Source organism: Cetorhinus maximus, chromosome 9 (genome assembly GCF_964194155.1).
Source record: "Cetorhinus maximus chromosome 9, sCetMax3.hap1.1, whole genome shotgun sequence".
Lineage (NCBI taxonomy): Eukaryota > Metazoa > Chordata > Chondrichthyes > Lamniformes > Cetorhinidae > Cetorhinus > Cetorhinus maximus.
Window position 1 is genome coordinate 53,526,771 of NC_135887.1, and position 23,732 is coordinate 53,550,502.

Consider the following 23,732-nt stretch of genomic DNA (forward strand, 5'->3'; position numbering starts at 1 on the left):
TTTCAAACAGCGAGGGGTGGGCCGGGATTTTCACAGTTTCAAACAGCGAGAGGAGAACCGAGATTTTCACAGTTTAGAACAGTGAGGGGAGAGCTGGGATTTTCACAGTTTAAAACAGTGATAGGAGAGCTGGGATTTTCACAGTTTAAAACAGCGAGAGGAGAGCCGGGATTTTCACAGTTTAAAACAGCGAGAGGAGAGCCGGGATTTTGACAGTTTGAAACAGTGAGAGGAGAGCCGGGATTTTCACTGTTTAAAACAGCGAAAGGAGAACCGGGATTTTCACAGTTTAAAACAGTGAGAGGCGAGCCGCGATTTTGACAGTTTAAAACAGTGAGAGGAGAGCCGGGATTTTCACAGTTTGAAACAGCAAGAGGAGAGCCGGGATTCTCACAGTTTAAAACAGCGAGAGCAGAGCTGGGATTTTCACAGTTTAAAACAGCGAAAGGAGAGCCGGGATTTTCACAGTTTAAAACAGTGAGAGGAGAGCTGGGATTTTCACAGTTTAAAACAGCGAAAGGAGAGCCGGGTTTTTCACAGTTTAAAACAGGGAGAGGAGAGCCGGGATTTTCACAGTTTAAAACAGTGAAAGGAGAGCCGGGATTTTCACTGCTTAAAACTGCGAGAGGAGAGCCGGGATTTTCACAGTTTGAAACAGTGAGATGAGAGCCGGGATTTTCACAGTTTAAAACAGCGAAAGGAGAGCCGGGATTTTCACAGTTTGAAACAGCGAGAGGAGAGCTGGGATTTTCACAGTTTGAAACAGTGAGAGAGAGAGCTGGGATTTTCACAGTTTGAAACAGTGAGAGGAGAGCCGGGATTTTCAGAGTTTAAAACAGGGAGAGGTGAGCCGGGATTTTCACAGTTTAAAACAGTGAGGGGAGAGCCGGGATTTTCACAGTTTAAAACAGCGAGAGGAGAGCCAGGATTTTCACAGTTTAAAACAGCGAAAGGAGAGCCGGGATTTTCACTGTTTAAAACAGCGAGAGGAGAGCCGGGATTTTCAGTTTGAAACAGTGAGAGGAGAGCCGGGATTTTCACAGTTTAAAACAGCGAAAGGAGAGCCGGGATTTTCACAGTTTAAAACAGCGAGAGGAGAGCCGGGATTTTGACAGTTTGAAACAGTGAGAGGAGAGCTGGGATTTTCACAATTTAAAACAGTGAGAGGAATGCAGGGATTATCACAGTTTAAAACAGCGAGAGAGGGAGCCGGGATTATGACAGTTTGAAACAGTGAGAGGATAGCCGGGATTTTCACAGTTTAAAACAGCGAGGGGTGGGCCGGGATTTTCACAGTTTCAAACAGCGAGAGGAGAACCGGGATTTTCACAGTTTAAAATAGCGAGGGGAGAGCCGGGATTTTCACAGTTTAAAACAGCGAGAGGAGAGCCGGGATTTTCACAGTTTAAAACAGTGAGAGGAGAGCCGTGATTTTCACAGTTTAAAACAGTGAGAGGAGAGCCGGGATTTTCACAGTTTAAAACAGTGAGAGGAGAGCCGGGATTTTCACAGTTTAAAACAGGGAGAGGTGAGCCGGGATTTTCACAGTTTAAAACAGTGAGGGGAGAGCTGGAATTTTAGCAGTTTAAAACAGTGAGAGGTGAGCCGGAATTTTCACAGTTTAAAACAGCGAGAGGAGAGCCGGGATTTTGACAGTTTGAAACAGTGAGAGGAGAGCTGGGATTTTCACAATTTAAAACAGTGAGAGGAATGCAGGGATTATCACAGTTTAAAACAGCGAGAGAGGGAGCCGGGATTATGACAGTTTGAAACAGTGAGAGGATAGCCGGGATTTTCACAGTTTAAAACAGCGAGGGGTGGGCCGGGATTTTCACAGTTTAAAACAGCGAGGGGTGGGCCGGGATTTTCACAGTTTCAAACAGCGAGGGGTGGGCCGGGATTTTCACAGTTTCAAACAGCGAGAGGAGAACCGAGATTTTCACAGTTTAGAACAGTGAGGGGAGAGCTGGGATTTTCACAGTTTAAAACAGTGATAGGAGAGCTGGGATTTTCACAGTTTAAAACAGCGAGAGGAGAGCCGGGAGTTTCACAGTTTAAAACAGGGAGAGGAGAGCCGGGATTTTCACAGCTTAAAACAGCGAAAGGAGAGCCGGGATTTTCACAGTTTAAAACAGCGATAGGAGAGCTGGGATTTTCACAGTTTAAAACAGTGAGGGGAGAGCCGGGATTTTCACAGTTTGAAACAGTGATAGGAGAGCTGGGATTTTCACAGTTTAAAACAGTGAGGTGAGAGCCGGGATTCTCACAGGTTAAAACAGCGAGAGGAGAGCCGGGATTTTTACAGTTTAAAACAGCGAGAGGAGAGCCGGGAGTTTCACAGTTTAAAACAGGGAGAAGAGAGCCAGGATTTTCACAGTTTAAAACAGCGAAAGGAGAGCCGGGATTTTCACTGTTTAAAACAGCGAGAGGAGAGCCGGGATTTTCACAGTTTAAAACAGCGAGAGGAGAGCCGGGATTTTGACAGTTTGAAACAGTGAGAGGAGAGCTGGGATTTTCACAATTTAAAACAGTGAGAGGAATGCAGGGATTATCACAGTTTAAAACAGCGAGAGAGGGAGCCGGGATTATGACAGTTTGAAACAGTGAGAGGATAGCCGGGATTTTCACAGTTTAAAACAGCGAGGGGTGGGCCGGGATTTTCACAGTTTAAAACAGCGAGGGGTGGGCCGGGATTTTCACAGTTTAAAACAGCGAGGGGTGGGCCGGGATTTTCTCAGTTTCAAACAGCGAGAGGAGAACCGGGATTTTCACAGTTTAAAACAGTGAGGGGAGAGCCAGGATTTTCACAGTTTGAAATAGCAAGAGGAGAGCCGGGATTTTCACAGTTTCAAACAGCGAGAGGAGAGCCGGGATTTTCACAGTTTAGAACAGTGAGAGGAGAGCTGGGATTTTCACAGTTTAAAACAGTGATAGGAGAGCTGGGATTTTCACAGTTTAAAACAGTGAGGGGAGAGCTGGGATTTTCACAGTTTGAAAGAGTGATAGGAGAGCTGGGATTTTCACTTTTTAAAACAGCGAGAGGAGAGCCGGGATTTTCACAGTTTGAAACAGTGAGAGGAGAGCCGGGATTTTCACAGTTTAAAACAGCGAAAGGAGAGCCGGGATTTTCACAGTTTAAAACAGGGAGAGGTGAGCCGGGATTTTCACAGTTTAAAACAGTGAGGGGAGAGCCGGGATTTTCACAGTTTAAAACAGCGAGAGGAGAGCTGGGATTTTCACAGTTTAAAACAGCGAAAGGAGAGCCGGGTTTTTCACAGTTTAAAACAGTGAGAGGAGAGCCGGGATTTTCACAGTTTAAAACAGTGAGGGGATAGCCGGGATTTTCACAGTTTGAAACAGCGAGAGGTGAGCCGGGATTTTCACAGTTTAAAACAGTGAGGGGAGAGCCGGGATTTTCACAGTTTAAAACAGCGAGAGGAGAGCTGGGATTTTCACAGTTTAAAACAGTGAGAGGAGAGCCGGGATTTTCACAGTTTAAAACAGTGAGGGGATAGCCGGGATTTTCACAGTTTGAAACAGCGAGAGGAGAGCTGGGATTTTCACAGTTTAAAACAGTGAGGGGAGAGCCGGGATTTTCACTGTTTGAAACAGCAAGAGGAGAGCCGGGATTTTCACAGTTTGAAACAGTGAGAGAGAGAGCTGGGATTTTCACAGTTTGAAACAGTGAGAGGAGAGCCGGGATTTTCACAGTTTAAAACAGTGAGAGGTGAGCCGGGATTTTCACAGTTTAAAACAGTGAGGGGAGAGCCGGGATTTTCACAGTTTAAAACAGCGAGAGGAGAGCTGGGATTTTCACAGTTTAAAACAGCGAAGGAGAGCCGGGTTTTTCACAGTTTAAAACAGTGAGAGGAGAGCCGGGATTTTCACAGTTTAAAACAGCGAGAGGAGAGCCGGGATTTTCACAGTTTAAAACAGTGAGAGGTGAGCCGGGATTTTCACAGTTTAAAACGGTGAGGGGAGAGCTGGGATTTTCACAGTTTAAAACAGTGAGAGGTGAGCCGGGATTTTCACAGTTTAAAACAGCGAGAGGAGAGCCGGGATTTTCACAGTTTAAAACAACGAGAGGAGAGCCGGGATTTTCACAGTTTGAAACAGTGAGAGAGAGAGCTGGGATTTTCACAGTTTGAAACAGTGAGAGAGAGAGCTGGGATTTTCACAGTTTGATACAGTGAGAGGAGAGCCGGGATTTTCACAGTTTCAAACAGTGAGAGAGAGAGCTGGGATTTTCACAGTTTCAAACAGTGAGAGGAGAGCCGGGATTTTGACAGTTTGAAACAGTGAGAGGATAGCCGGGATTTTCACAGTGTAAAACAGCGAGAGGAGAGCCGGGATTTTCACAGTTTAAAACAGCGGGAGGAGAGCCGGGATTTTCACAGTTTAAAACAGTGAGGGGAGAGCCGGGATTTTCACAGTTTAAAACAGCGGGAGGAGAGCCGGGATTTTCACAGTTTAGAACAGTGAGGGGAGAGCTGGGATTTTCACAGTTTAAAACAGTGATAGGACAGCTGGGATTTTCACAGTTTAAAACAGTGATAGGAGAGCTGGGATTTTCACAGTTTAAAACAGTGAGGGGAGAGCCGGGATTTTCACAGTTTGAAACAGTGATAGGAGAGCTGGGATTTTCACAGTTTAAAACAGTGAGGTGAGAGCCGGGATTCTCACAGTTTAAAACAGCGAGAGGAGAGCCGGGATTTTCACAGTTTAAAACAGCGAGAGGAGAGCCGGGATTTTCACAGTTTAAAACAGTGAGAGGAGAGCTGGGATTTTCACAGTTTAAAACAGCGAAAGGAGAGCCGGGTTTTTCACAGTTTAAAACAGTGAGAGGAGAGCCGGGATTTTCACAGTTTTAAACAGTGAGGGGATAGCCGGGATTTTCACAGTTTGAAACAGCGAGAGGTGAGCCGGGATTTTCACAGTTTAAAACAGTGAGGGGAGAGCCGGGATTTTCACAGTTTAAAACATTGAGAGGAGAGCTGGGATTTTCACAGTTTAAAACAGTGAGAGGAGAGCCGGGATTTTCACAGTTTAAAACAGTGAGGGGATAGCTGGGATTTTCACAGTTTGAAACAGCGAGAGGAGAGCTGGGATATTCACAGTTTAAAACAGTGAGGGGAGAGCCGGGATTTTCACTGTTTGAAACAGCGAGAGGAGAGCCGGGATTTTCACAGTTTGAAACAGTGAGAGAGAGAGCTGGGATTTTCACAATTTGAAACAGTGAGAGGAGAGCCGGGATTTTCACAGTTTAAAACAGTGAGAGGTGAGCCGGGATTTTCACAGTTTAAAACAGTGAGGGGAGAGCCGGGATTTTCACAGTTTAAAACAGCGAGAGGAGAGCTGGGATTTTCACAGTTTAAAACAGCGAAGGAGAGCCGGGTTTTTCACAGTTTAAAACAGTGAGAGGAGAGCCGGGATTCTCACAGTTTAAAACAGTGAGAGGAGAGCCGGGATTTTCACAGTTTAAAACAGCGAGAGGAGAGCCGGGATTTTCACAGTTTAAAACAGTGAGAGGTGAGCCGGGATTTTCACAGTTTAAAACAGTGAGGGGAGAGCTGGGATTTTCACAGTTTAAAACAGTGAGAGGAGAGCCGGGATTTTCACAGTTTAAAACAACGAGAGGAGAGCCGGGATTTTCACAGTTTGAAACAGTGAGAGAGAGAGCTGGGATTTTCACAGTTTGAAACAGTGAGAGAGAGAGCTGGGATTTTCACAGTTTGAAACAGTGAGAGGAGAGCCGGGATTTTCACAGTTTCAAACAGTGAGAGAGAGAGCTGGGATTTTCACAGTTTCAAACAGTGAGAGGAGAGCCGGGATTTTGACAGTTTGAAACAGTGAGAGGATAGCCGGGATTTTCACAGTGTAAAACAGCGAGAGGAGAGCCGGGATTTTCACAGTGTAAAACATTGAGAGGAGAGCTGGGATTTTCACAGTTTAAAACAGCGAGAGGAGAGCCGGGATTTTCACAGATTAAAACAGTGAGAGGGGAACTGGGATTTTCACAGTTTAAAACAGCGAGAGGGAAGCCGGGATTTTCACGGTTTAAAACAGTGAGAGGAGAGCCGGGATTTTCACAGTTTAAAACAGCGAGAGGAGAACCGGGATTTTCACAGTTTAAAACAGCGAGAGGAGAGCCGGGATTTTCACAGTTTAAAACAGCGAGAGGAGATCTGGGATTTTCACAGTTTAAAACAGTGAGGGGAGAGCCGGGATTTTCACAGTTTAAAACAGTGAGAGGACAGCCGCGATTTTCACAGTTTAAAACAGTGAGAGGCGAGCTAGGATGTTCACAGTATAAAACAGTGAGGGGAGAGCCTGGATTTTCATAGTTTAAAACAGTGAGGGGAGAGCCGGGATTTTCACAGTTTAAAACAGCGATGGGAGAGCCGGGAATTTCACAGTTTGAAACAGTGAGGAGAGCCGGGATTTTCACAGTTTGAAAAAGTGAGAGGAGAGCCGGGATTTTCATAGTTTAAAACAGTGAGGGGAGAGCCGGGATTTTCACAGTTTGAAACAGTGAGGAGAGCCGGGATTTTCACAGTTTGAAACAGTGAGAGGAGAGCCGGGATTTTCAAAGTTTAAAATAGCGAGAGGAGAGCTGGGATTTTCACAGTTTGAAACAGTGAGAGGAGAGCCGGGATTTTCACAATTTAAAACAGCGAGAGGAGAAGCGGGAGCTGAGCTCATGGAGAGCGGACATGCGAGAGAAGGGCAGCGGTGTTGGGAGATAAAAACCAGTAGCAAAGAGCCCCTTCAATCTGTTTCTACCTGTCAGAGCCGAAGTGTGACATCAAAGGAAAACAGGTAGGCGATTTGTAGGTATTGCTTCTGTGTCTCTCTTGAATGGCCAAGTGGTTTAAATCAGGGGTCGTTATTACAACTGAACAGTACAGTTAAGAAATTTACTTTTGGAATATTTAACATCTAAATTAATTAATTAAATGCAATTGAGATGCTGGGCAGGTGATGAGTTGCAGCTGTAGCATGTGGGAGCTGGTGGACGCCGCTGTGATCCATGGTGACTACATCTGCAGCAAGTGTTGGCTGCTCGAGGAACATCGGCTCAGAGTTGATGAGCTGGAGTCTGAGCTGCGGGCTCTGAGACACATCAGGGAGGAGAAGAGTTACCTAGACACTGTGTTTCAGGAGACAGTCACACCCCTTAGATTAATTACATCACATTTGGTCCGTGGTCAGGAACAGGATGGTGTGACTGAGTGAGGCGGGTATGGGGATCCAGAATTTAGCTTTGGAGGAGCCTCAGCCAGTGCCCTTGTCCAATAGGTATGAGGTTCTTGCTCCCGGTGTGGATGAGGGCACAGACTGCAGGGAGGATGAGCAAACTGACCACAGCACTGTGGCACAGAGCGCCATTCAAGTAGGGGGAGAAAAGAGAAATGTAGTAGTAATAGGGGATAGCATAGTTAGGGGAATAGATACTGTTCTCTGCAGCAAAGACAGAGCCTTCCGAAGGCTGTGTTGCCTACCTGCTGCCAAAGTTAAGGACATCTCTCCTGGGAAGAGGAACTTGGAGTGGGAGGGGAAGGATCCAGTTGACGTGGCCCACGTAAGTACCAACAACATAGTTAGGACTAGGGAAGAGGTTCTGCTGAGGGACAATAAGCAGCTCGGGGCTAAATTAAAAAGCAGAGCCACAAAGATAATAATCTCTGGATTACTACCTGAGTCAAGTGCAAATTTGCGTAGGGTAAATAAGGTTAGAGAGGTAAATGCGTGGCTCAAAGCTTGGTGTGGGAAAAATGGGTTCCTATTCATGGGGCACTGGCACCAGTACTGGGGAAGGAGAGAGCTGTTCCGTTGGGACAGGCTTCATTTGAACCATGCTGGGGCCAGTATCCTGGTGAATCGTATAACTAAGGTTGTAGATAGGACTTTACTAATTAGTCGGGGGAGGGTTCAATTGAAGGGAAATTTAGAAAATCAAAAAGAAACGAGAGAGCAGAGGTGTAGGATAGTGAAGAGGTGAATGATAATCAATGTGTGACAGGAAGGGGCAGAAAATGTAAGCAGAAGAACGCAGCAGAAATTAGAACCAAGAATTAGTAATAATGGTAAAAAGCCAAAGCTTAAGGCTCTTTATCTGAATGCATACAACATTTTTTGTAACAAGATAGATGAGTTGACGGCGCAAATAGAAATTACAGAGACGTGGTTGCAGGGTGACCAAGACTGGGAACTCAATATTCAAGGATATTCAAACTTCAGGAAAAATAGGCAAAAAGGAAAAGGAGGTGGGGTAGCTTTGTTACTAAAGGAAAGTATCAGTGCGGTGGTGCGTAGTGATATTGGTGCAATAGATCATGATGTGGAATCAGTTTGGGTGGAAATAAGGAATAGCAAGGGGAAAAAGTCACGGTGGGAGTCGTCTATAGGCTCCTGGAGAGTTGGCTCACTGTAGGACAAAGTATAAATCGGGAAATAATGGAGGCATGTAAGAAGGGCACTTACAATTGTCATGGGTGATTTTAATCTACAAATTGACTGGACAAATCAGATTGGCGGGGTAACATGGAAGACGAATTTGTAGAGTGCATCAGGGATTGTTTCTTAGAGTAATACATTGCAGAACCTACCCGGGGACAGGCTATTTTAGATCTAGTAATGTGTAATGAGTAGGATTAATAAGAGATATCATAGTTAAGGATCCTCTGGGCGGTAGCGATCACAACATGGTAGAATTTGAAATTCAGTTTGAGGGCGAGCAACTTAGGTCTCAAACCAGTGTCCTCAACTTAAGTTAGGGCAATGACAGAGGTGTGAAGAAAAAATTGTCTAAAGCGGGCTGGGAAAATACATTAAGGGCAGTGGATGAGCAGTGGCAGACGTTTAAGCCGATATTTCATAACACTCAGCAAAAATTTATCCCGGTCAAAAAGAAGGACTTGATGAGAAGGACAAACCACCCGTGGTTAACAAAGGCGATCAAGGAGAGTATCCAATCAAAAACTAAGGCATACAAAGTGGCAAAAACTAGTGGTAGGCCAGAGGATTGGGAATTTTGTTTGGAACCAGCAGCAGATAATTTAAACCAATATTTTGCATTGGTCGTCACGGTGGAGGACACTGTAAACATTCCAAAGATATCAGATAAGCAAGGAGCTAATGGGAGAAAAGATCTTGTAACAGTCACGATCACAAGGGGCAAATTATTTGAGAAACTTATGGGATTGAAGGCAGACAAGCCGCCAGGACCTGATGGCTTGCATCCAAGGCTTTTAAACGAAGTGGCTGCAGAGATAGTAGAGGCATTGGTCGAAATAATCCAGAACTCATTGGATTCCGGGAGGGTCCCAGCGGATTGGAAAACTGCTAATGTGACGCCCCTGTTCAAGAAGGGAGGGAGACAAAAAGCAAGAAACTATAGGCCAGTCAGACGAACATCTGTCGTTGGGAAAATGCTAGTGTCCATTATTAAGGAAGAAAACATCTAGAAAAGCTTAACGCAATCAAACAGAGTCAACATTATTTTGTGAAAGGGAAATCATGTTTGACAAATTTGCTAGAGTTCTTTGAGGATATAACAAGCAGAATTGATAAAGGGGAACTGGTAAATGTAGTGTATTTAGATTTCCAGAAGGCATTGGATAAGGTGCCACATAAAAGATGCACAAGGTAGGAGCTCACGGTATTAGCATGGATTGAGGATTGGTTAACACACAGAAGACAGAGAATCGGGATTAATGGGTCTCTTTCAGGTTGGAAAGACGTAACTAGTGGAATGCCACAAGAATCATTTACTATCTATATTAATGATTTGGAGGAGGGGGCACTATTGTATCCAAATTTGGTGATACAAAAATAGGTGGGAAGGCATGTTGTGATGAGGACATAAGGAATCTGCAAGGGGATATAGATAGGTTGAGTGAGTAGGCAAAAACCTGGCAGATGGAGTTTAATGTGGGAAAGTGTGAGGTCATGCACTTTGGTAGGAAAAATCAAAAGGCAGACTATTATTTAAATGGAGAGAGACTCCAAAAATGTGAGGCACAGAGGGTTCTGGGTGTTCTTGTGCATGAAACACAAAAGGTTAGCATGCAGGTGCAGCAAGTAATTAAGAAGGCAAATAGAATTTTGGCCTGTATTGCTATGGGGTTGGAGTTTAAAAATAGGGAAGTCTTGTTACAACTGTACAGGGTGTTGGTGAGGCAGCATCCGGAGTACTGTGTACAGTTTTGGACCGCATATTTCAGAAAGGATATACTGGCATTGGAGGCAGTTCAAAAGACACTCGCTAGGCTGATTCCTGGGATGAAGGGATTGACTTATCAAGAATGGCTAAACAGGTTAGGCCTTTATTCATTAGAGTTTAGAAGAATGAGGAGTGATCTTATTGAAATGTACAAGATTCTGAGGGGGCTTGACAGGGTAAATGTTGAGAAGATGTTTCCACTAGTGGGGGAATCTTGTACTAGGGGCATAGTTACAGAATAAGGGGACACCTATTTAAAACTGAGATGCGAAGGAATTTCTTCTCTCAGAAGTAGTGAATGTCTGGAATTCTCTACCCCAGAGAATTGTGGAGGCTAGATCACTGAAAGTATTTAATAAGGAGGTAGATCGATTTTTGAAATATAAGGGAGTTGAGGGATATGAGGAGCTGGCACGAAAGACGAGTTGAGGCCTGGGGCAGATCAGCCATGATCTTATTGAATAGCAGGGCAGGCTTGAGGGGCCGAATGGCCTACTCCTGTTCCTATTTCTTATGTAAGTCAGGATAATGAGTGACTTGGAGGGGAGCTTCCAGGGGGCGGTGTTCCCATGTATCTGCTGCAATTGTCCTTCTAGATGATAGAGGTCGTGGGTTTGGAAGGTACTGTTGAAGGAGCAAATTGAGAGGTTGATTGGTGGCTCAGTCCCAGCCTCTGATTGGTTCCTCAGTCTCAGCAGCCCATTGGTAATTCAGTCCAAGCAATCGATTGGTTCCTCACTCCCAGAAGCTGATTGGTTGGTATCTCAGTCCCAGCAATTGATTGGTTCCTCAGTCCCAACAACTGATTGATTGGTTCATCAGTCCCAGCAACTGATTGATTGGTTCCTCAGTCCCAGCAGCTGATTGGTTCCGCAGTCACAGCAGCTGAATGGTTCCTCAGCTGGCGGTGACCCTGGTTGCCATTGATTGGTGGAGACTGGCTGCCCGGGATTTTCCGGTTCCGGTTCCTCCTCCCCACGCTGTTCTGCCGCCATGCTCAGACTCCTCTCCCGGGTTGTCTCTTCATACTCTCGCCTGGGCCCGCGGGCCGTCCCGCCGCCGTTCCCCTCCACCTTATGGGCGGCGGGTGCCAGCGGCGGGACCCCGGGGATCCGCGGCCTCACCCGCTCCATGTGGCTGCTCTGTAGCTCGGCCTCGGGCCGCGGGCCGCTCGGCTCCAGCCGCCTCCTCAACGGCCTGTCCTGTGGCTGCGGGGCCCTGCACACCGAGGGTAAGCGGGAGGGAGGGAGAAAGAGAGGGACCACGGTCCAGCCCACTCCCGCCACCCCATCCCCCCACCCCCCCATCCCATCCCCCCCAGCCTACTTCCCCATCCCCCCCAGCCCACTCCCCCATCCCCCCTAGCCCACTCCCCCATCCCCCCTAGCCCACTCCCCCATCCCCCCTAGCCCACTCCCCCATCCCCCCTAGCCCACTCCCCCATCCCCCTAGCCCTCCCCCTCAGCCCACTCCCCCATCCCCCCCCACCATCCCATCCCCCCTAGCCCACTCCCCCACCACCACCAGCCCACTCCCCCCCCCCCCCCCCCCCCGGCCCGCTCCCCCCATCCCCCGCCCGGCTCCCCACATTCCACCCCGGCCCACTCTCCACCCCTGCCCCACTCCTCCCCCCCCCTCCCTCCCCCTGCCCTCTCTTCCCCCCCCCCTACCTCTCCCTTCCCTTCTAGTCCACGGTGATGAGGTTGATTGTAGTGTCCTCACTGCTGGCCTGTCCTTGTTCACACGTTTCCCCAAGGCTGTGGATCTAATTTTGGGGCCTTGTCTAGGACTGAGCTCTGTTCTGTGTTTAATATTTAAGCTAACAGGAGCCATGAGGTGCTGTCTTTATACATTTGGAACATAGTGAAGTGTTTTCATTTAATACAGCTGGTTCTACATTCACTCTGCAGGTGACAAAGCATTCGCAGAATTCCTCACTGATGAAATCAAGGAGGAGAAGAAAATCCAGAAGAGTTCGACCCTGCCGAAGATGTCGGGAGGCTGGGAGATTGGGCTGAATGGGACGGAAGCAAAACTTGTACGAAAAGTTGACGGTGAAAAGTAAGTATCATTCAGGCTGCAATGAGGTTAAAAAAAAAAGATATCTTTTTAATGAAGTTAATTGAGAGAAATTTTGCAAAGAACTTCTCTGCTCTTCAGATAGTGCCGTGGGATCCTTTACATTTCACCTGAGCTTGTAGGTGAGGTCATGATATAATGGCTCCCCCCAAAGATGGCACCTCCTACAGTGCAGTACTGCACTGAAGTGACAGCCAGGATTATGTATACAAGCCCCTGGAGTGGGAAATGAACCCACAACCTACTCACTCAAGTAAGAGTTCTCACCGCTAAGCCAACTACCTAATCCTCAGTCCTAAAAGAATTGAATGTAGAACAAATATATATTCTATATTTAAAAATAATACATTTTTAGAAAATATATTGTACTATATTTATTCTCTAAGGCTTCCAGTATCAAACTGAGATTACAATGCTAACCATCACAAATAAATTCTGGTCATTTCCACTCCACCTCTGCAGTGCCAGCATTGATTGTATTCCATGCTGCTTTATATCACAACCTTATCTTGTTCTTAAATATTGTTGACAAGTTCTCTACCAAACCTAGTTTTTAAATTAACTTGTCGCTGTGAATAGTCTGTGATCAACGTGTTCTCACTGCCACTTTCCTGCTTTCTGTAGTTCAGAGCCACAGCTTGCTGTTTATTCGTGGCGGTGACCATTCACATCTTCCTGTTTGTAGGGTTGCAGTCTCCTTTAATATCAACAACAGTATTCCACCAACAATGGAGGAGGAGCCACAGGAAGGACAGAAGGGTGCAGAGAATGAGGTGAGATGGACTGGCCTTCCACAGCACACTCAGCCACCTTGGTGAAGTTGGGAGATAGATGCTCTCGCTTAACTGTTGTGTTATTCATTCTTGGTGAGAGTGGGCTGCTTTGAGTGGGACTTTGTATTAATAGGAGCTGTGCTGGAGGTTTGTCTGGACAGAATGCAGACGGATGTTTAAAACATCGTTTTTACAATCACTTTTTCGACAAGACAGAGGCAGATATTATAAAGGTGAAAGTGGTTGTTCTTGGTAAATGGCCAGGTGTGAACTGAGGGGTGGTGAATAGAAAGGAGTTGATCTTGTTAGTCAGTATTAGTTGTGGAAAGGGAGAAGTAGACCTGGGTATTATCGAGTTACGCGTGGAAAGTAACTTGCCATAGCCTCTATCTTGCCTTCCCCTTGGTTGAGCTAACATTGTCGCTGGGGCAGTATTTAGATGAGGAACAACAAGAGAAGTACAGAGGGCTGTAGTGTGTACACTATTGTTCCTGTGACATGGTGTAATTATGGTCTTTGAGTCCTTGATTTCTTCATCACTGTTCTTGGCTGCTGAGCTAAATAGTCTGGTATGTGTTTACAGAGGAGAAAAAGGATCCATATTTAGAAACCTATAAAAGTTGCAGCAAAGAAACTGGCCACTCAGCCCAGCTAGTCTGTTTACCCTCCACATGAATGTGCTCTCTGGAGACTCGGCAGAAAAAAAGTTGATAAATCCTATGGATTGATCAAGCTGATTTTGCGGCTTGACCAGGAACTGGATTGAGAGCTAACAGTCATCTCTCCTCTATGCTGTCTGTCTGCAGTTATGTTTCCCCACTTGTTCTTTCTAAGTGGTCTGTTTATTCAGAATCCTATAGCTTGAGTTTTGAATAATGGGCTCTGTGTAATTTGTACGATAGTAATTTTCAGACTTGAACGTCTGAATTATGTTCAATCAAGTGATAGACTTGCCCCAAGAATAGGTCAAGGTGAACTATAGAGGGGGACAGTGGCATAGTGGTAATGTCATGGGACTAGTAATTCAGAGGCCCTGGTTAATGGCCTGGGGCCACACAGGTTCTAATGTCACAATGGCAGCTGGATGAATTTAAATTCAATTAATAAATCTTGAATTAAAAGCTAGTCTCGGTAATGTTGACCATGAACTCATTGTCGATTATGATAAATAAATCACTAATGTCTTTTAGGGACCTACATGTGACTCCAGACTCACAGCAATGCGGTTGACTCTTAACTGCCCTCTGAAATGGCCTAGCAAGACATTCAATTGTATCAAATTGCTACGAAGTCTAAAAGGAATTAAATCAGACAGACTACTTGGCATTGACCTAAGTACCAGAAATGACAATGCCAAACCTAGCCCTCTGAGTCTTCCTTACTAACAGCTCGGGGCTTGTGCCAAAATTGGGAGAGCTGTCTTTTAGACTAGTTAAGCAACAGCTGGACATAGTCATCCTCAGGAATCATACCTTACACACCATGTTCCAAACATCACCATCATCATCCCTGGGTATGCCCTGTCTCACCAGCAGGACAGACCCACCACAGAGGTGGTGGCACAGTGGTATACGTTTGGGAGGGAGTTGCCCTGGGAGTTGTTGACAATGACTTCGGCCCCCATGAAGTCTCATGGCATCAGGTCAAACATGGGCAAGGAAACCTGCTGATCACCACCTATCACGACCCACTTTCCCACCCCCTCAGCTGATGAATCAGTACTCCTCCATATTGAATATCACTTGGAGGAAGCTCTGAGGGTGGTAAGGGCACAGAATCTTCTCTGGGTGTGGTGGCTTCAATGTCCATCACCGAGAGTACTTTGGTAGCACCACCACAGACCGAGCTGGCCGAGTCCTAAAGGACATAGCTGCTAGACTGGGTCAGCAGCAGGTGGTGAAGGAACCAACAAGAAGGAAAAACATACTTGACCTCATCCTCACCAACCTGCCTGCCACAGACGCATCTGTCCATGACAGAATCGGTAGGAGTGACCACAGCATAGTTCTTGTGCAGACAAAGTCCTGTCTTCACGTTGAGGATACCCTCCATCATGTTGTGTGGCACTACCGCCGTGCTAAATGAAATAGATTTATTTTTATTCTTTCATGGGATGTGGGTGACACTGGCGAGGCCAGCATTTATATTGCCCTTGAGAAGGTGGTGGTGAACTGCAGCCTTAAACCGCTGCAGTTCATGTGGTAGTAGGCGTGTACACAGTTCTGTTAAGGAGGGAGTTCCAGGATTTTGACCTAGCGACAGTGAAGGAACGGCGATATTGTTCCAAGTCAGGATGTTGTGTGGCTTGGAGGGGAACTTCCAGGTGGCAGTGTTCCCATGTGTCTGCTGGCCTTGTCCTTCTAGGTGGTAGAAGTTGCAGGTTTCGAAGGCGCTGTCGAAGGAGCTTTGGTGAGTTCCTGAAGTGCACCTTGTAGAATGGTACACTGTGTATTGGTGGTGAAGGGAGTGAATGTTTAAGGTGGTGGATGAGTTGCCAATCAAGTGGGCTGCTTTGTCCTGGATGGTGTTGAGCTTCTTGAGTGTTGTTGGAGCTGCACTTATCCAGGCAAGTGGCAAGTATTCCATCCTTTTAAGATGATGGACAGGCTTTGGGGAGTCAGGAGGTGAGTTACTTGCTGCAGAATTCCTAGCCTCTGACCTGCTCTTCTAGCCACAGTATTTAGATGGCTAATCCAGTTGAGTTTTTGGTCAATGGTAACCCCCAGGATGTTGACGGGGAATGTTCATGGATGATTGCACAAAGTTCAGCACCATTCACAATTCCTCAGATACTGAAGCAGTCCATGCCCGTATGCAACAAGAACTGGACAATATTGGCTGATAAGTGGCAAGTAACATTCATCTCCAACAGAGAGAATCTAACAATTTTCCCTTGACTTTAATGCTATTACCATTGCTGAATCCCCCGCTATCAACATCCTGGGGAGGGGGGTTACCATTGACCAGAAACTGAACTGGACTAGCCAGATAAATACTGTGGCTACAGGGGCAGGTCAGAAGCTGGGAATTCTGCAAAGAGTAACTTGCATCCTGACTCCCCAAAGCCTGTCCAACACCTACAAGGCACAAGTCAGGAGTGTGATGGAATACTCTCCACTTGCCTGGATGAGTGCAGCTCCCATAACACAAGAAGCTCGACACCGTCCAGGACAAAGTAGCCTGCTTGATTGGCACCTCATCCACCAATTTAAACATTCACTCCCTCCGCTACTGACACATGTGGCAGCAGTGTGTACCATCTACAAGATGCACTACAGCAACTCGCTAAGGCCCCTTTGACCACACCTTCCAAACCCGCAACCTCTGCCACCTAGAAGGGCAAGGAAAGTAGACACATGGGGACACCAGCACCTGCAAGTGCCCCTCCACGCCACACACCATCCTGGCTTGGAAATATATCACCATTCCTTCACTGTCATTGGGTGAAAATCCTGGAACTCCCTCCCTAACAGCACTGTGGGTGTACCTATAGCACATGGACTGCAGCGGTTCAAGAAGGCTGCTGCTGATGGCCCACAGAACTTCATGGCTGCCCAGTTTTGAGTTGCTAGATATATTCTGAATCTATCCCATTTAGCATGATGGTAGTGCCACACAATATGGCGGAGGGTATCTTCAATGTGAAGATAGGCTTTTGTCTCCACAAGGATTGTGCAGTGCTCAGTCCTCCTTATAATCTCATGGATAGATGCATTTGCGGCAGGTAGTTTGGTGGGACAAGGTCTAACAGCCAACTGCCCTCGGCCAAGTCTGACAAACATGTCCTTTGGGCTCAGTCAGTAGTGGTGCTATCGAGCCACTCTTGATGCTGGACATTGAAATCCCCCATCCAGAGTGCATTCTTGCCACACTCAGTGCTTCCTGCAACTGGTATTCAACAGGGAAGGACGCTGATTCATTACAACCAGCAACTGAGCTGCTCTCCTAGAAGATGGCGGCAGTTTGAAAGAAGGTTGCGTGCAGACAGAAGCCCTGTTCCAATGGTCACTCGTGTTGGAGTGGGCCAGTTTGGTTTGGCTGTATCAACAACAACTCAGGTGCTAAATGAATCTCTCATCTCCCTAATATCCCTTTTCCCAGATTGGTTCTTTAGCTAGCATGGGAACTGTGAACACACGGCCTAGATAAGACTCGATGGGATGGAGCCATTGTCGCTCAGCAGTGGGTTTTTGGGCCAAAATTCTTCTGTACAAGAGTGGGTCGGGCCAGTAAAAGCGGGTGGTCTCCTTGCCCTGGAACATTTTGGTGGCGGAGAAACAGCAGTATATTAAAGAGTTGCCAAGTGTCTGCTGACTGACTGTGATCAGAAAGCTTCGTAAAACTCAGCATTTGCCTCATCTCCATTCGATGCCTGGTACAGAAGATTGTCTGGAGGACACTCATATCACCAATTTAGATGTAGTTTTTGGGTGTACCTGTGCTGGGGAGGGAACATGAAGTTCTAAGACTTTCTTTCTGTCATTATCTTTTTTATTCCTGTTGGCTGTGATGTTGGTGCTGCACTGTAGTGACATGGGTTGTTACGTTGCTATGTAATTCTTCCTTTCTTGTTGGTTATGCATAAGCAATTGAGTCTGTAAGGGCAGTAAAGTGTATTGAATTGAGGGAGGGCAGTAGGTGGTAATCAGTAGGAGGTTCTCTTCCTATGCCAGGAGACTTCACATAAGTATGCTGCACATTTAAACCTGATCACCTCGCAAACAATGTTCCCTCTTAAGCTGTGCAGCAGCATCCCAAGTCTTTGTGTGAGTCAGTCCCTTTAAATTAGCATACATACATGGCTGTGCAGGAGAATTTAAAGGGGCTACACAGTAGGGCGGCGGGAGGGAATTCAAGGGAGCGATGCTCACAATTCTCTGTCCTCAAATTCACTTTTTCTTTCCTCTTCCTATTCAGTTTTGATATTTTTATTCACATGGTTTTTCTCCCATTCTTTCTGCTTTGTTCTTTGAGTACCTTCCTTCCATCTTCCTAACTCTTCCTCTTTATGACCTCCATCTTTATCCTTTTTTCCCTTCTTACCCTACCCCTATGCCTTTTCCTCTCTCTCTCTCTCTCTCTCTACAATCCCCTTTCTCTTTCCCTCTCTACCTCCCCCACCCTGATCTGAAGAGCCATGCTGGCAAATGGAAGAAGTCTGCTGACAGTGCCCAGACGCTGCAGGGACAGAAGGAGCAGGTAGGGGAAAATCATGAGTTATTGCAATTACCAGGCACAAGCTTTTTCCAGATTGACCACATGCCAACAGGTCTCCATTTGTAAAATGAGATTAATCTGTAACAGTGGATTGTGAAGTTTAGCTGAGTTTCTCCTCGAAGAATATGTCCAGTGCAGGGGAATCCATTCCTAATTTTGTGCAGTTGCTGGATGTTTGAGATGCGCTATTGCATATGAATACAAGGTAATTTGGAAAGTAGTAATTAAACATTGGAGCAACTATAGGCCATTCAGCCCCTCGAGCCTGTTCTGCCATTCAGCTGCATTATGGTTGATCTTCTACCTCAACGCCAGCTTCCCGCGCTATCCCTGTATCCCTTGATGTCATCAGTATCTAGAAATCTGTCGACCTCTACTTTGAACATACTCAGTGATTTGAGTTTCCATGGTCCCCTGGAGTAGAGAATGCCAAAGACTCACCACCCTCTGAAGAAATTCTTCCTCATCCCAGTCCTAAGAGGCCTACCTCTTATTCTGAGACTGTTTCCTGGTTCTAGACCCCACAGCCAAGGGAAACATCCTTTCTGCATCTGTCCTGTCAAACCCTATACGAGTTTTGTGCACTACAGTGAGGTCACCTCTCATTCTTTGAAACTCTAGAGAATACAGGCACTATCGTATCAATCTCTCCTCGCAGGACAATCCTGCCATCCCAGGGATTAGTCTGGTGAACCTTGGCTGCACCCCCTCTATGGCCAGTATTTCCTCCCTTAGGTAAGGAGCCAAAACAGCGCACACTATTCCAGGCATGGTCTCACCAAGGCGCTATGCGACTGCAGCAAGGCTTCCTTATTCCTGTACTCCAATCCCTTTGCAATACAGGCTAACGTACCATTTGTCTTCATAATTGCTTGTTGCACCTGCATGCTAGTCTTCAGGTCCCTTTGGACATCAGCACTCCCCAATCTCTGCCCATTTAAGAAATACTCTGTATTTCTGTTTTTCCTACCAAAATGGATAACTTCACATTTTTCCACATTATATTCCATCTGCCATGTTCGTGCCCACTCATTTAGCCTGTCTAAATCTCCTTGAAGCCTCCTGGCATCCTCCTCAGAAATTACATTCCCAACAAGTTTTCTGTCACCCGCAAACTTGGAAATATTACACACGCTCCCCACATCCAAGTCATTTGATATAGATTGTGAATAGTTGGGGCCCAAGTACTGATCCTTGCAATACAGTCGCAGCCAACTGAGTCACACCAATGCCAACCTGAGAATGACCCATTTATTCCTACTCTGTCTTCTGTCTGTTAACCAATCCTCAATCCAGGCCAGTATATTACCCCCAATCCCATGTGCTCTAAATTAGTCAATGCTTGTGTTTTAAAAGCCTGAAGGTTGGAGGAGGAGCTAAGGGAAGATTTGGAGAAAGGAGATTGCACAACAAATCATGAGTTCAACACAGCTGAATTATGAAGAGGAAGGGGATAAATTTGGAGCTTTGAGGAACCAAAGGAGAAAACTCAGGAGCATTTTTTGTGCCGTTAACAATGTCGAGAATGGCCCTGCTGGTTCTGATGGAGAGAAGTTGCGAGCTAGAGATGCAATGGCTGAATATGATGGGAGCTTTTTCTTATGTTCTGTGCAGGAATGTGAGATGTGCTGGAAGGCCATCTTCGGATATGGATGCTGTATTCAAGGCTTGGACATATTTGGGCCTTTTATAGTTGTAATTGAGCTGTCGCTGAGCTTGTTGAGATTTGAGTTGGTGGAAAGGAAGCATCAGCAATAGAGAAGCTGTGAAGCTTCCATTTAAAGTCCCAAGAAGTAGGCCAAGAATGCCATAAATAAAAGACAATTGATTGATCCATGAAAGGTGAGGGCTAGTCCTGGTTTCACTTGAGACATGAAGAAATTGTATCTGCATGTTCAGTGCTCATTGCAAAGAGCATGATGCAGTGATTGAAGCATTGAACCGCATGGAGGCTCAATCTTGTAAACCCCGGAGAAAGTTGATGACTGTAAAGTGGAATTATCAGCAAAAGAATGGGTTGGCTAGAGAGGTCATTGGAAGAAAGAATACAGCTAGAGTGGAACTGAGGTAGCAGGAGGCAGGTGGGAATAGAGCAAAGAGTGAGAATCCAATGATTTTTTTTTGTTTCTTGTCCAAGTCTCCCCTCCCCGTTCAGGAAAGTAGGTGAGTCTGGCAGGAGGTTGATGGTAACTTGTTTAGATGTACACAATACCAGGATTGCAATAGAACAAAAAGTAATGCCTAAAATGTCATGCCTTGTATCTAACAAAAAATTGAATCTCTTTGCAGCCTGAAATCATCTCAACCCCAAACTTTGTTGTGGAAGTGACCAAGCTATCAAATAACCAGAACCTGGTGTTTGACTGCCATTATCCCGAGGATGAGGTGGGTATTCCTACAGGAGGTTTTCTTTAAGTTTGGGATGGAAGTATAGAGATGGGGAGGTTTAAGGAAACATGTTTTTCAACAAAAAAAAAACACCTGGGTGTTCTTGCCCTCTAGAATGATCATGCTGTAGTTTTACATGCGATAAAGGGTAACGCTTCTCGGGTTCAAATTAGATTTAACGATGTGAGATTACGGCATTTGAGTTTGTACTGACTGGGAGGATTTGTGGAGGGCTAAAATGGGGGCATAGAATGATAGTTTTCCTGGGAACAGGAAAATTGAAGACAGGTGGAGAAGCATTTAAACAGGTCAACATTTTCCTGCTGAGCAGAGTAGTGAAGGCAAAGGATGGGCGGATGAGGTTTGAAGGAACATGGGATCTTTTTATTTCAGTGGGTGGATAATTAGATTGGTGCAGTGTAGAGTAGGAGATGAGGATGAGATTGGGGAGATGGCCTTTTTGGAAACAAAGACTGGATGCCAATTCTATGAAATGCTGAGGTTGAAGCAGTGGCTAAGATTGTGAGGTGGGGATCTGTTTAAAGAATTCAGTGGAGTTGAGGCCACATTTATTGACCATTTCTAGTTGCCTTCAGAGAATGTAGCTGAGCCTTGAACTACTCCAGTCCTTGGTGCTCCCACAATGGTATTAGGTTGGGATCTTGACCCAACAATAAATGGATTGGTGATCCCTGTGCAAGTCAGGATGTGTCTCATTGGGGAATCTGAAGTTGATATTCCCATGATGCTGCTGCCAACTTTTACCACAGGAATCTATTTAAAACCAGTAACTTGAATATAAACCCTGAACACAACTGCTTGAGATACTATGTTTGAAGCGCTAATTATTAATGCATTGTCCATTTTCACATCCAAAATGACTGAATCGGATACAGGTTGGACGTGGCGATGAGGACGACAGTGACATCTTTGCCATCAGAGAGGTCAGCTTTCAGCCCACTGCCGAAGACGATTGGAAAGACACCAGTTATACCCTTAACACAGACGCCCTCGACTGGGTGAGTCAGGGAAAAGCAACTTATTGAATATCATAGCATGTTATGAATGTGGCTGGAATTCTGGAGCAAGTTTCCAACACCAAGAAACTTTCTCTCCAGTACCTGGTTTTGTGTTTTCGGCTCCACTTTGAATTTTGAAATATTTCTTTGCTAGTTTTGCTACCTGTCTTTGCCCCTATTCTGCAGTTGAGATTCCTCATTGGGGTATGTTTTCCTCAGGAGCTGCTCACTTTTTGGTGTTATCTAACTGGCTACCTGTGTATAAACCTTTACAGTGAGTGTTGGAATGTTATTTAATTGCAGAGGCCATCACAGAACCTGATCCTACCTTCACTTGATAACCCTGTGCATGTGACCAGATGGGCATTACACATCAATCATGCTGTCGAGGTTTTCAAATTGAAGTTCACACAGGGGGTCAGAGGGAGCAGGCATTAGTTTAATATTAAATGGTTTTTACCATTTTATATTTAGCGCCTTGTTCTTGCAGGCTGGTATATAGTGCTGAATCTTGCGTGGAGTGGCAAACACCGTCTGCTCCTTTTTACATACCCAAGTCAGGGGCTGCACGTTTCTCGCCAGGACTTCTGTTCCCAGGTGAGAGACGTGCAGTGCAGCAGCTACAGGAGTCTTTTCTGCACGGAGCAGCAGCATCAGGAGAAAGGAAGCCAATGCCCCCTTTTTACGGCACCAGCTGCCGTGAACTGGGTAAGTTTAAAGAACCCAGTTTGACAGGAGAGGTAATTGTGCAAGGATGGCTTGCGCGGAGGTGGGGAGCGAGAGGGTGTCAGGTGGTTGGGCAGGGGTGGTGCCTTATTGAAAACACATGCAGACCCTAACTCCCCTCTTGTCTCCCACAGGCCCTCTATGACCATCTGATGGACTTTCTGGCTGACCGTGGGATTGATAACACTTTTGCTGATGAACTCGTTGAGCTGAGCACAGCCTTAGAACACCAGGAGTACATCAAGTTCCTTGAAAATTTGAACAGTTTTATCAAGTGCTAATAATTATTGTATATAATTATCATTGTCTCCTGGCCTTCTGGCAAAGATTGCTTTGTGATGGTAATGTTTGTGTCCAGTGGCAGAATGAGCCCGGACTTTAAATTATTTTACAATAGATTTTGTACAAAAAGATATTCTCTGGTACTGAACTGCCCTCTGTAATGAGCATTCAACCATATGTATAGAGTAGTTTGGGATGCTGAAATATCCAAAATGAAGTCTCTGAATTGTACACTAATTATGGAAGTGTTAAGTGTGTGAACAGTGGCCAGATTATTTTCACTTCATAATGTCACGAACCTCAAATGTTCCCTAGAAAAATGAAGTCTTGATTAAACATGTCAGAAGTGGCTTCCCCTGATTTCTTGGGTTGGTGTTGAGTGGAGAGGGAGGGTAAATGTATTGGCTTCTATTGCAACACGCTTTGTCAGCTCAGTATTCATAGTGAGTGACAATACTGTCTTATTTTGCAAAACAAAACAGCAGCAGAGGAAGCTTTCTGGTCTTGCAGTTTCTAGATTCCTGGAAATGGCTGCTGTGTAAAAGTACCTGATTGTTGTAATTGCTCATTTATAACTTGGTGAGTTGGGACATTTGTTCTGCAACTTTACTCAACAACTGATTCCAATGTGGCCTTTTCTATTGCATCCATAAATTCCTGAAATGGAATTTAATGATTTGAAAAAGGTTAAAGGATATGGGGAGCAAGGAGGAGTGTGGGATTAAAGAAAGACAGGCAGACTATAGTACCTTTCATGACTTCATGATACCCGAAGTGCTTTACAGCCAATTATATTTTTTTTCGAAGTGTAGTCACTATTATTGGAAACAGTTTGTGCACAGTAAGCAATAATGTGATAAAAGCTGGTTATTCTGTGATGTTGGTGGAGGATAAATGTTGGATGCTCCCCTGTGGAAAGTGCCATAAAAGGAAAGACTTACATTTATATAGCACCTCCAGTGCCCTTCATGCATTATGGAATGCACTGCTTGAAGGGGTGCTGAGAGCTGATTCAGTCAAACT

At 45.6% G+C, this 23,732-nt stretch overlaps 1 protein-coding gene across 2 annotated transcripts; it reads left to right on the forward strand.

The window, feature by feature from the left end:
- Positions 1-11,168: 11,168 nt before the first annotated feature.
- Positions 11,169-23,587, forward strand: c1qbp (complement component 1, q subcomponent binding protein). 2 transcript variants are annotated; one of them, XM_078548757.1, is made up of 7 exons: positions 11,169-11,456; positions 12,136-12,286; positions 12,990-13,077; positions 18,211-18,276; positions 20,584-20,679; positions 21,579-21,701; positions 22,562-23,587. In XM_078548757.1, exons 1-7 carry the CDS (start codon positions 11,219-11,221, stop codon positions 22,706-22,708), a joined length of 909 nt encoding a protein of 302 aa, XP_078404883.1. In that variant the 5' UTR covers positions 11,169-11,218; the 3' UTR covers positions 22,709-23,587. The 2 variants fall into 2 exon arrangements, with proteins under 2 accessions (XP_078404883.1, XP_078404884.1); XM_078548758.1 differs by lacking the exon at positions 18,211-18,276 and having other exon boundaries at positions 11,171-11,456.
- Positions 23,588-23,732: the final 145 nt, after the last annotated feature.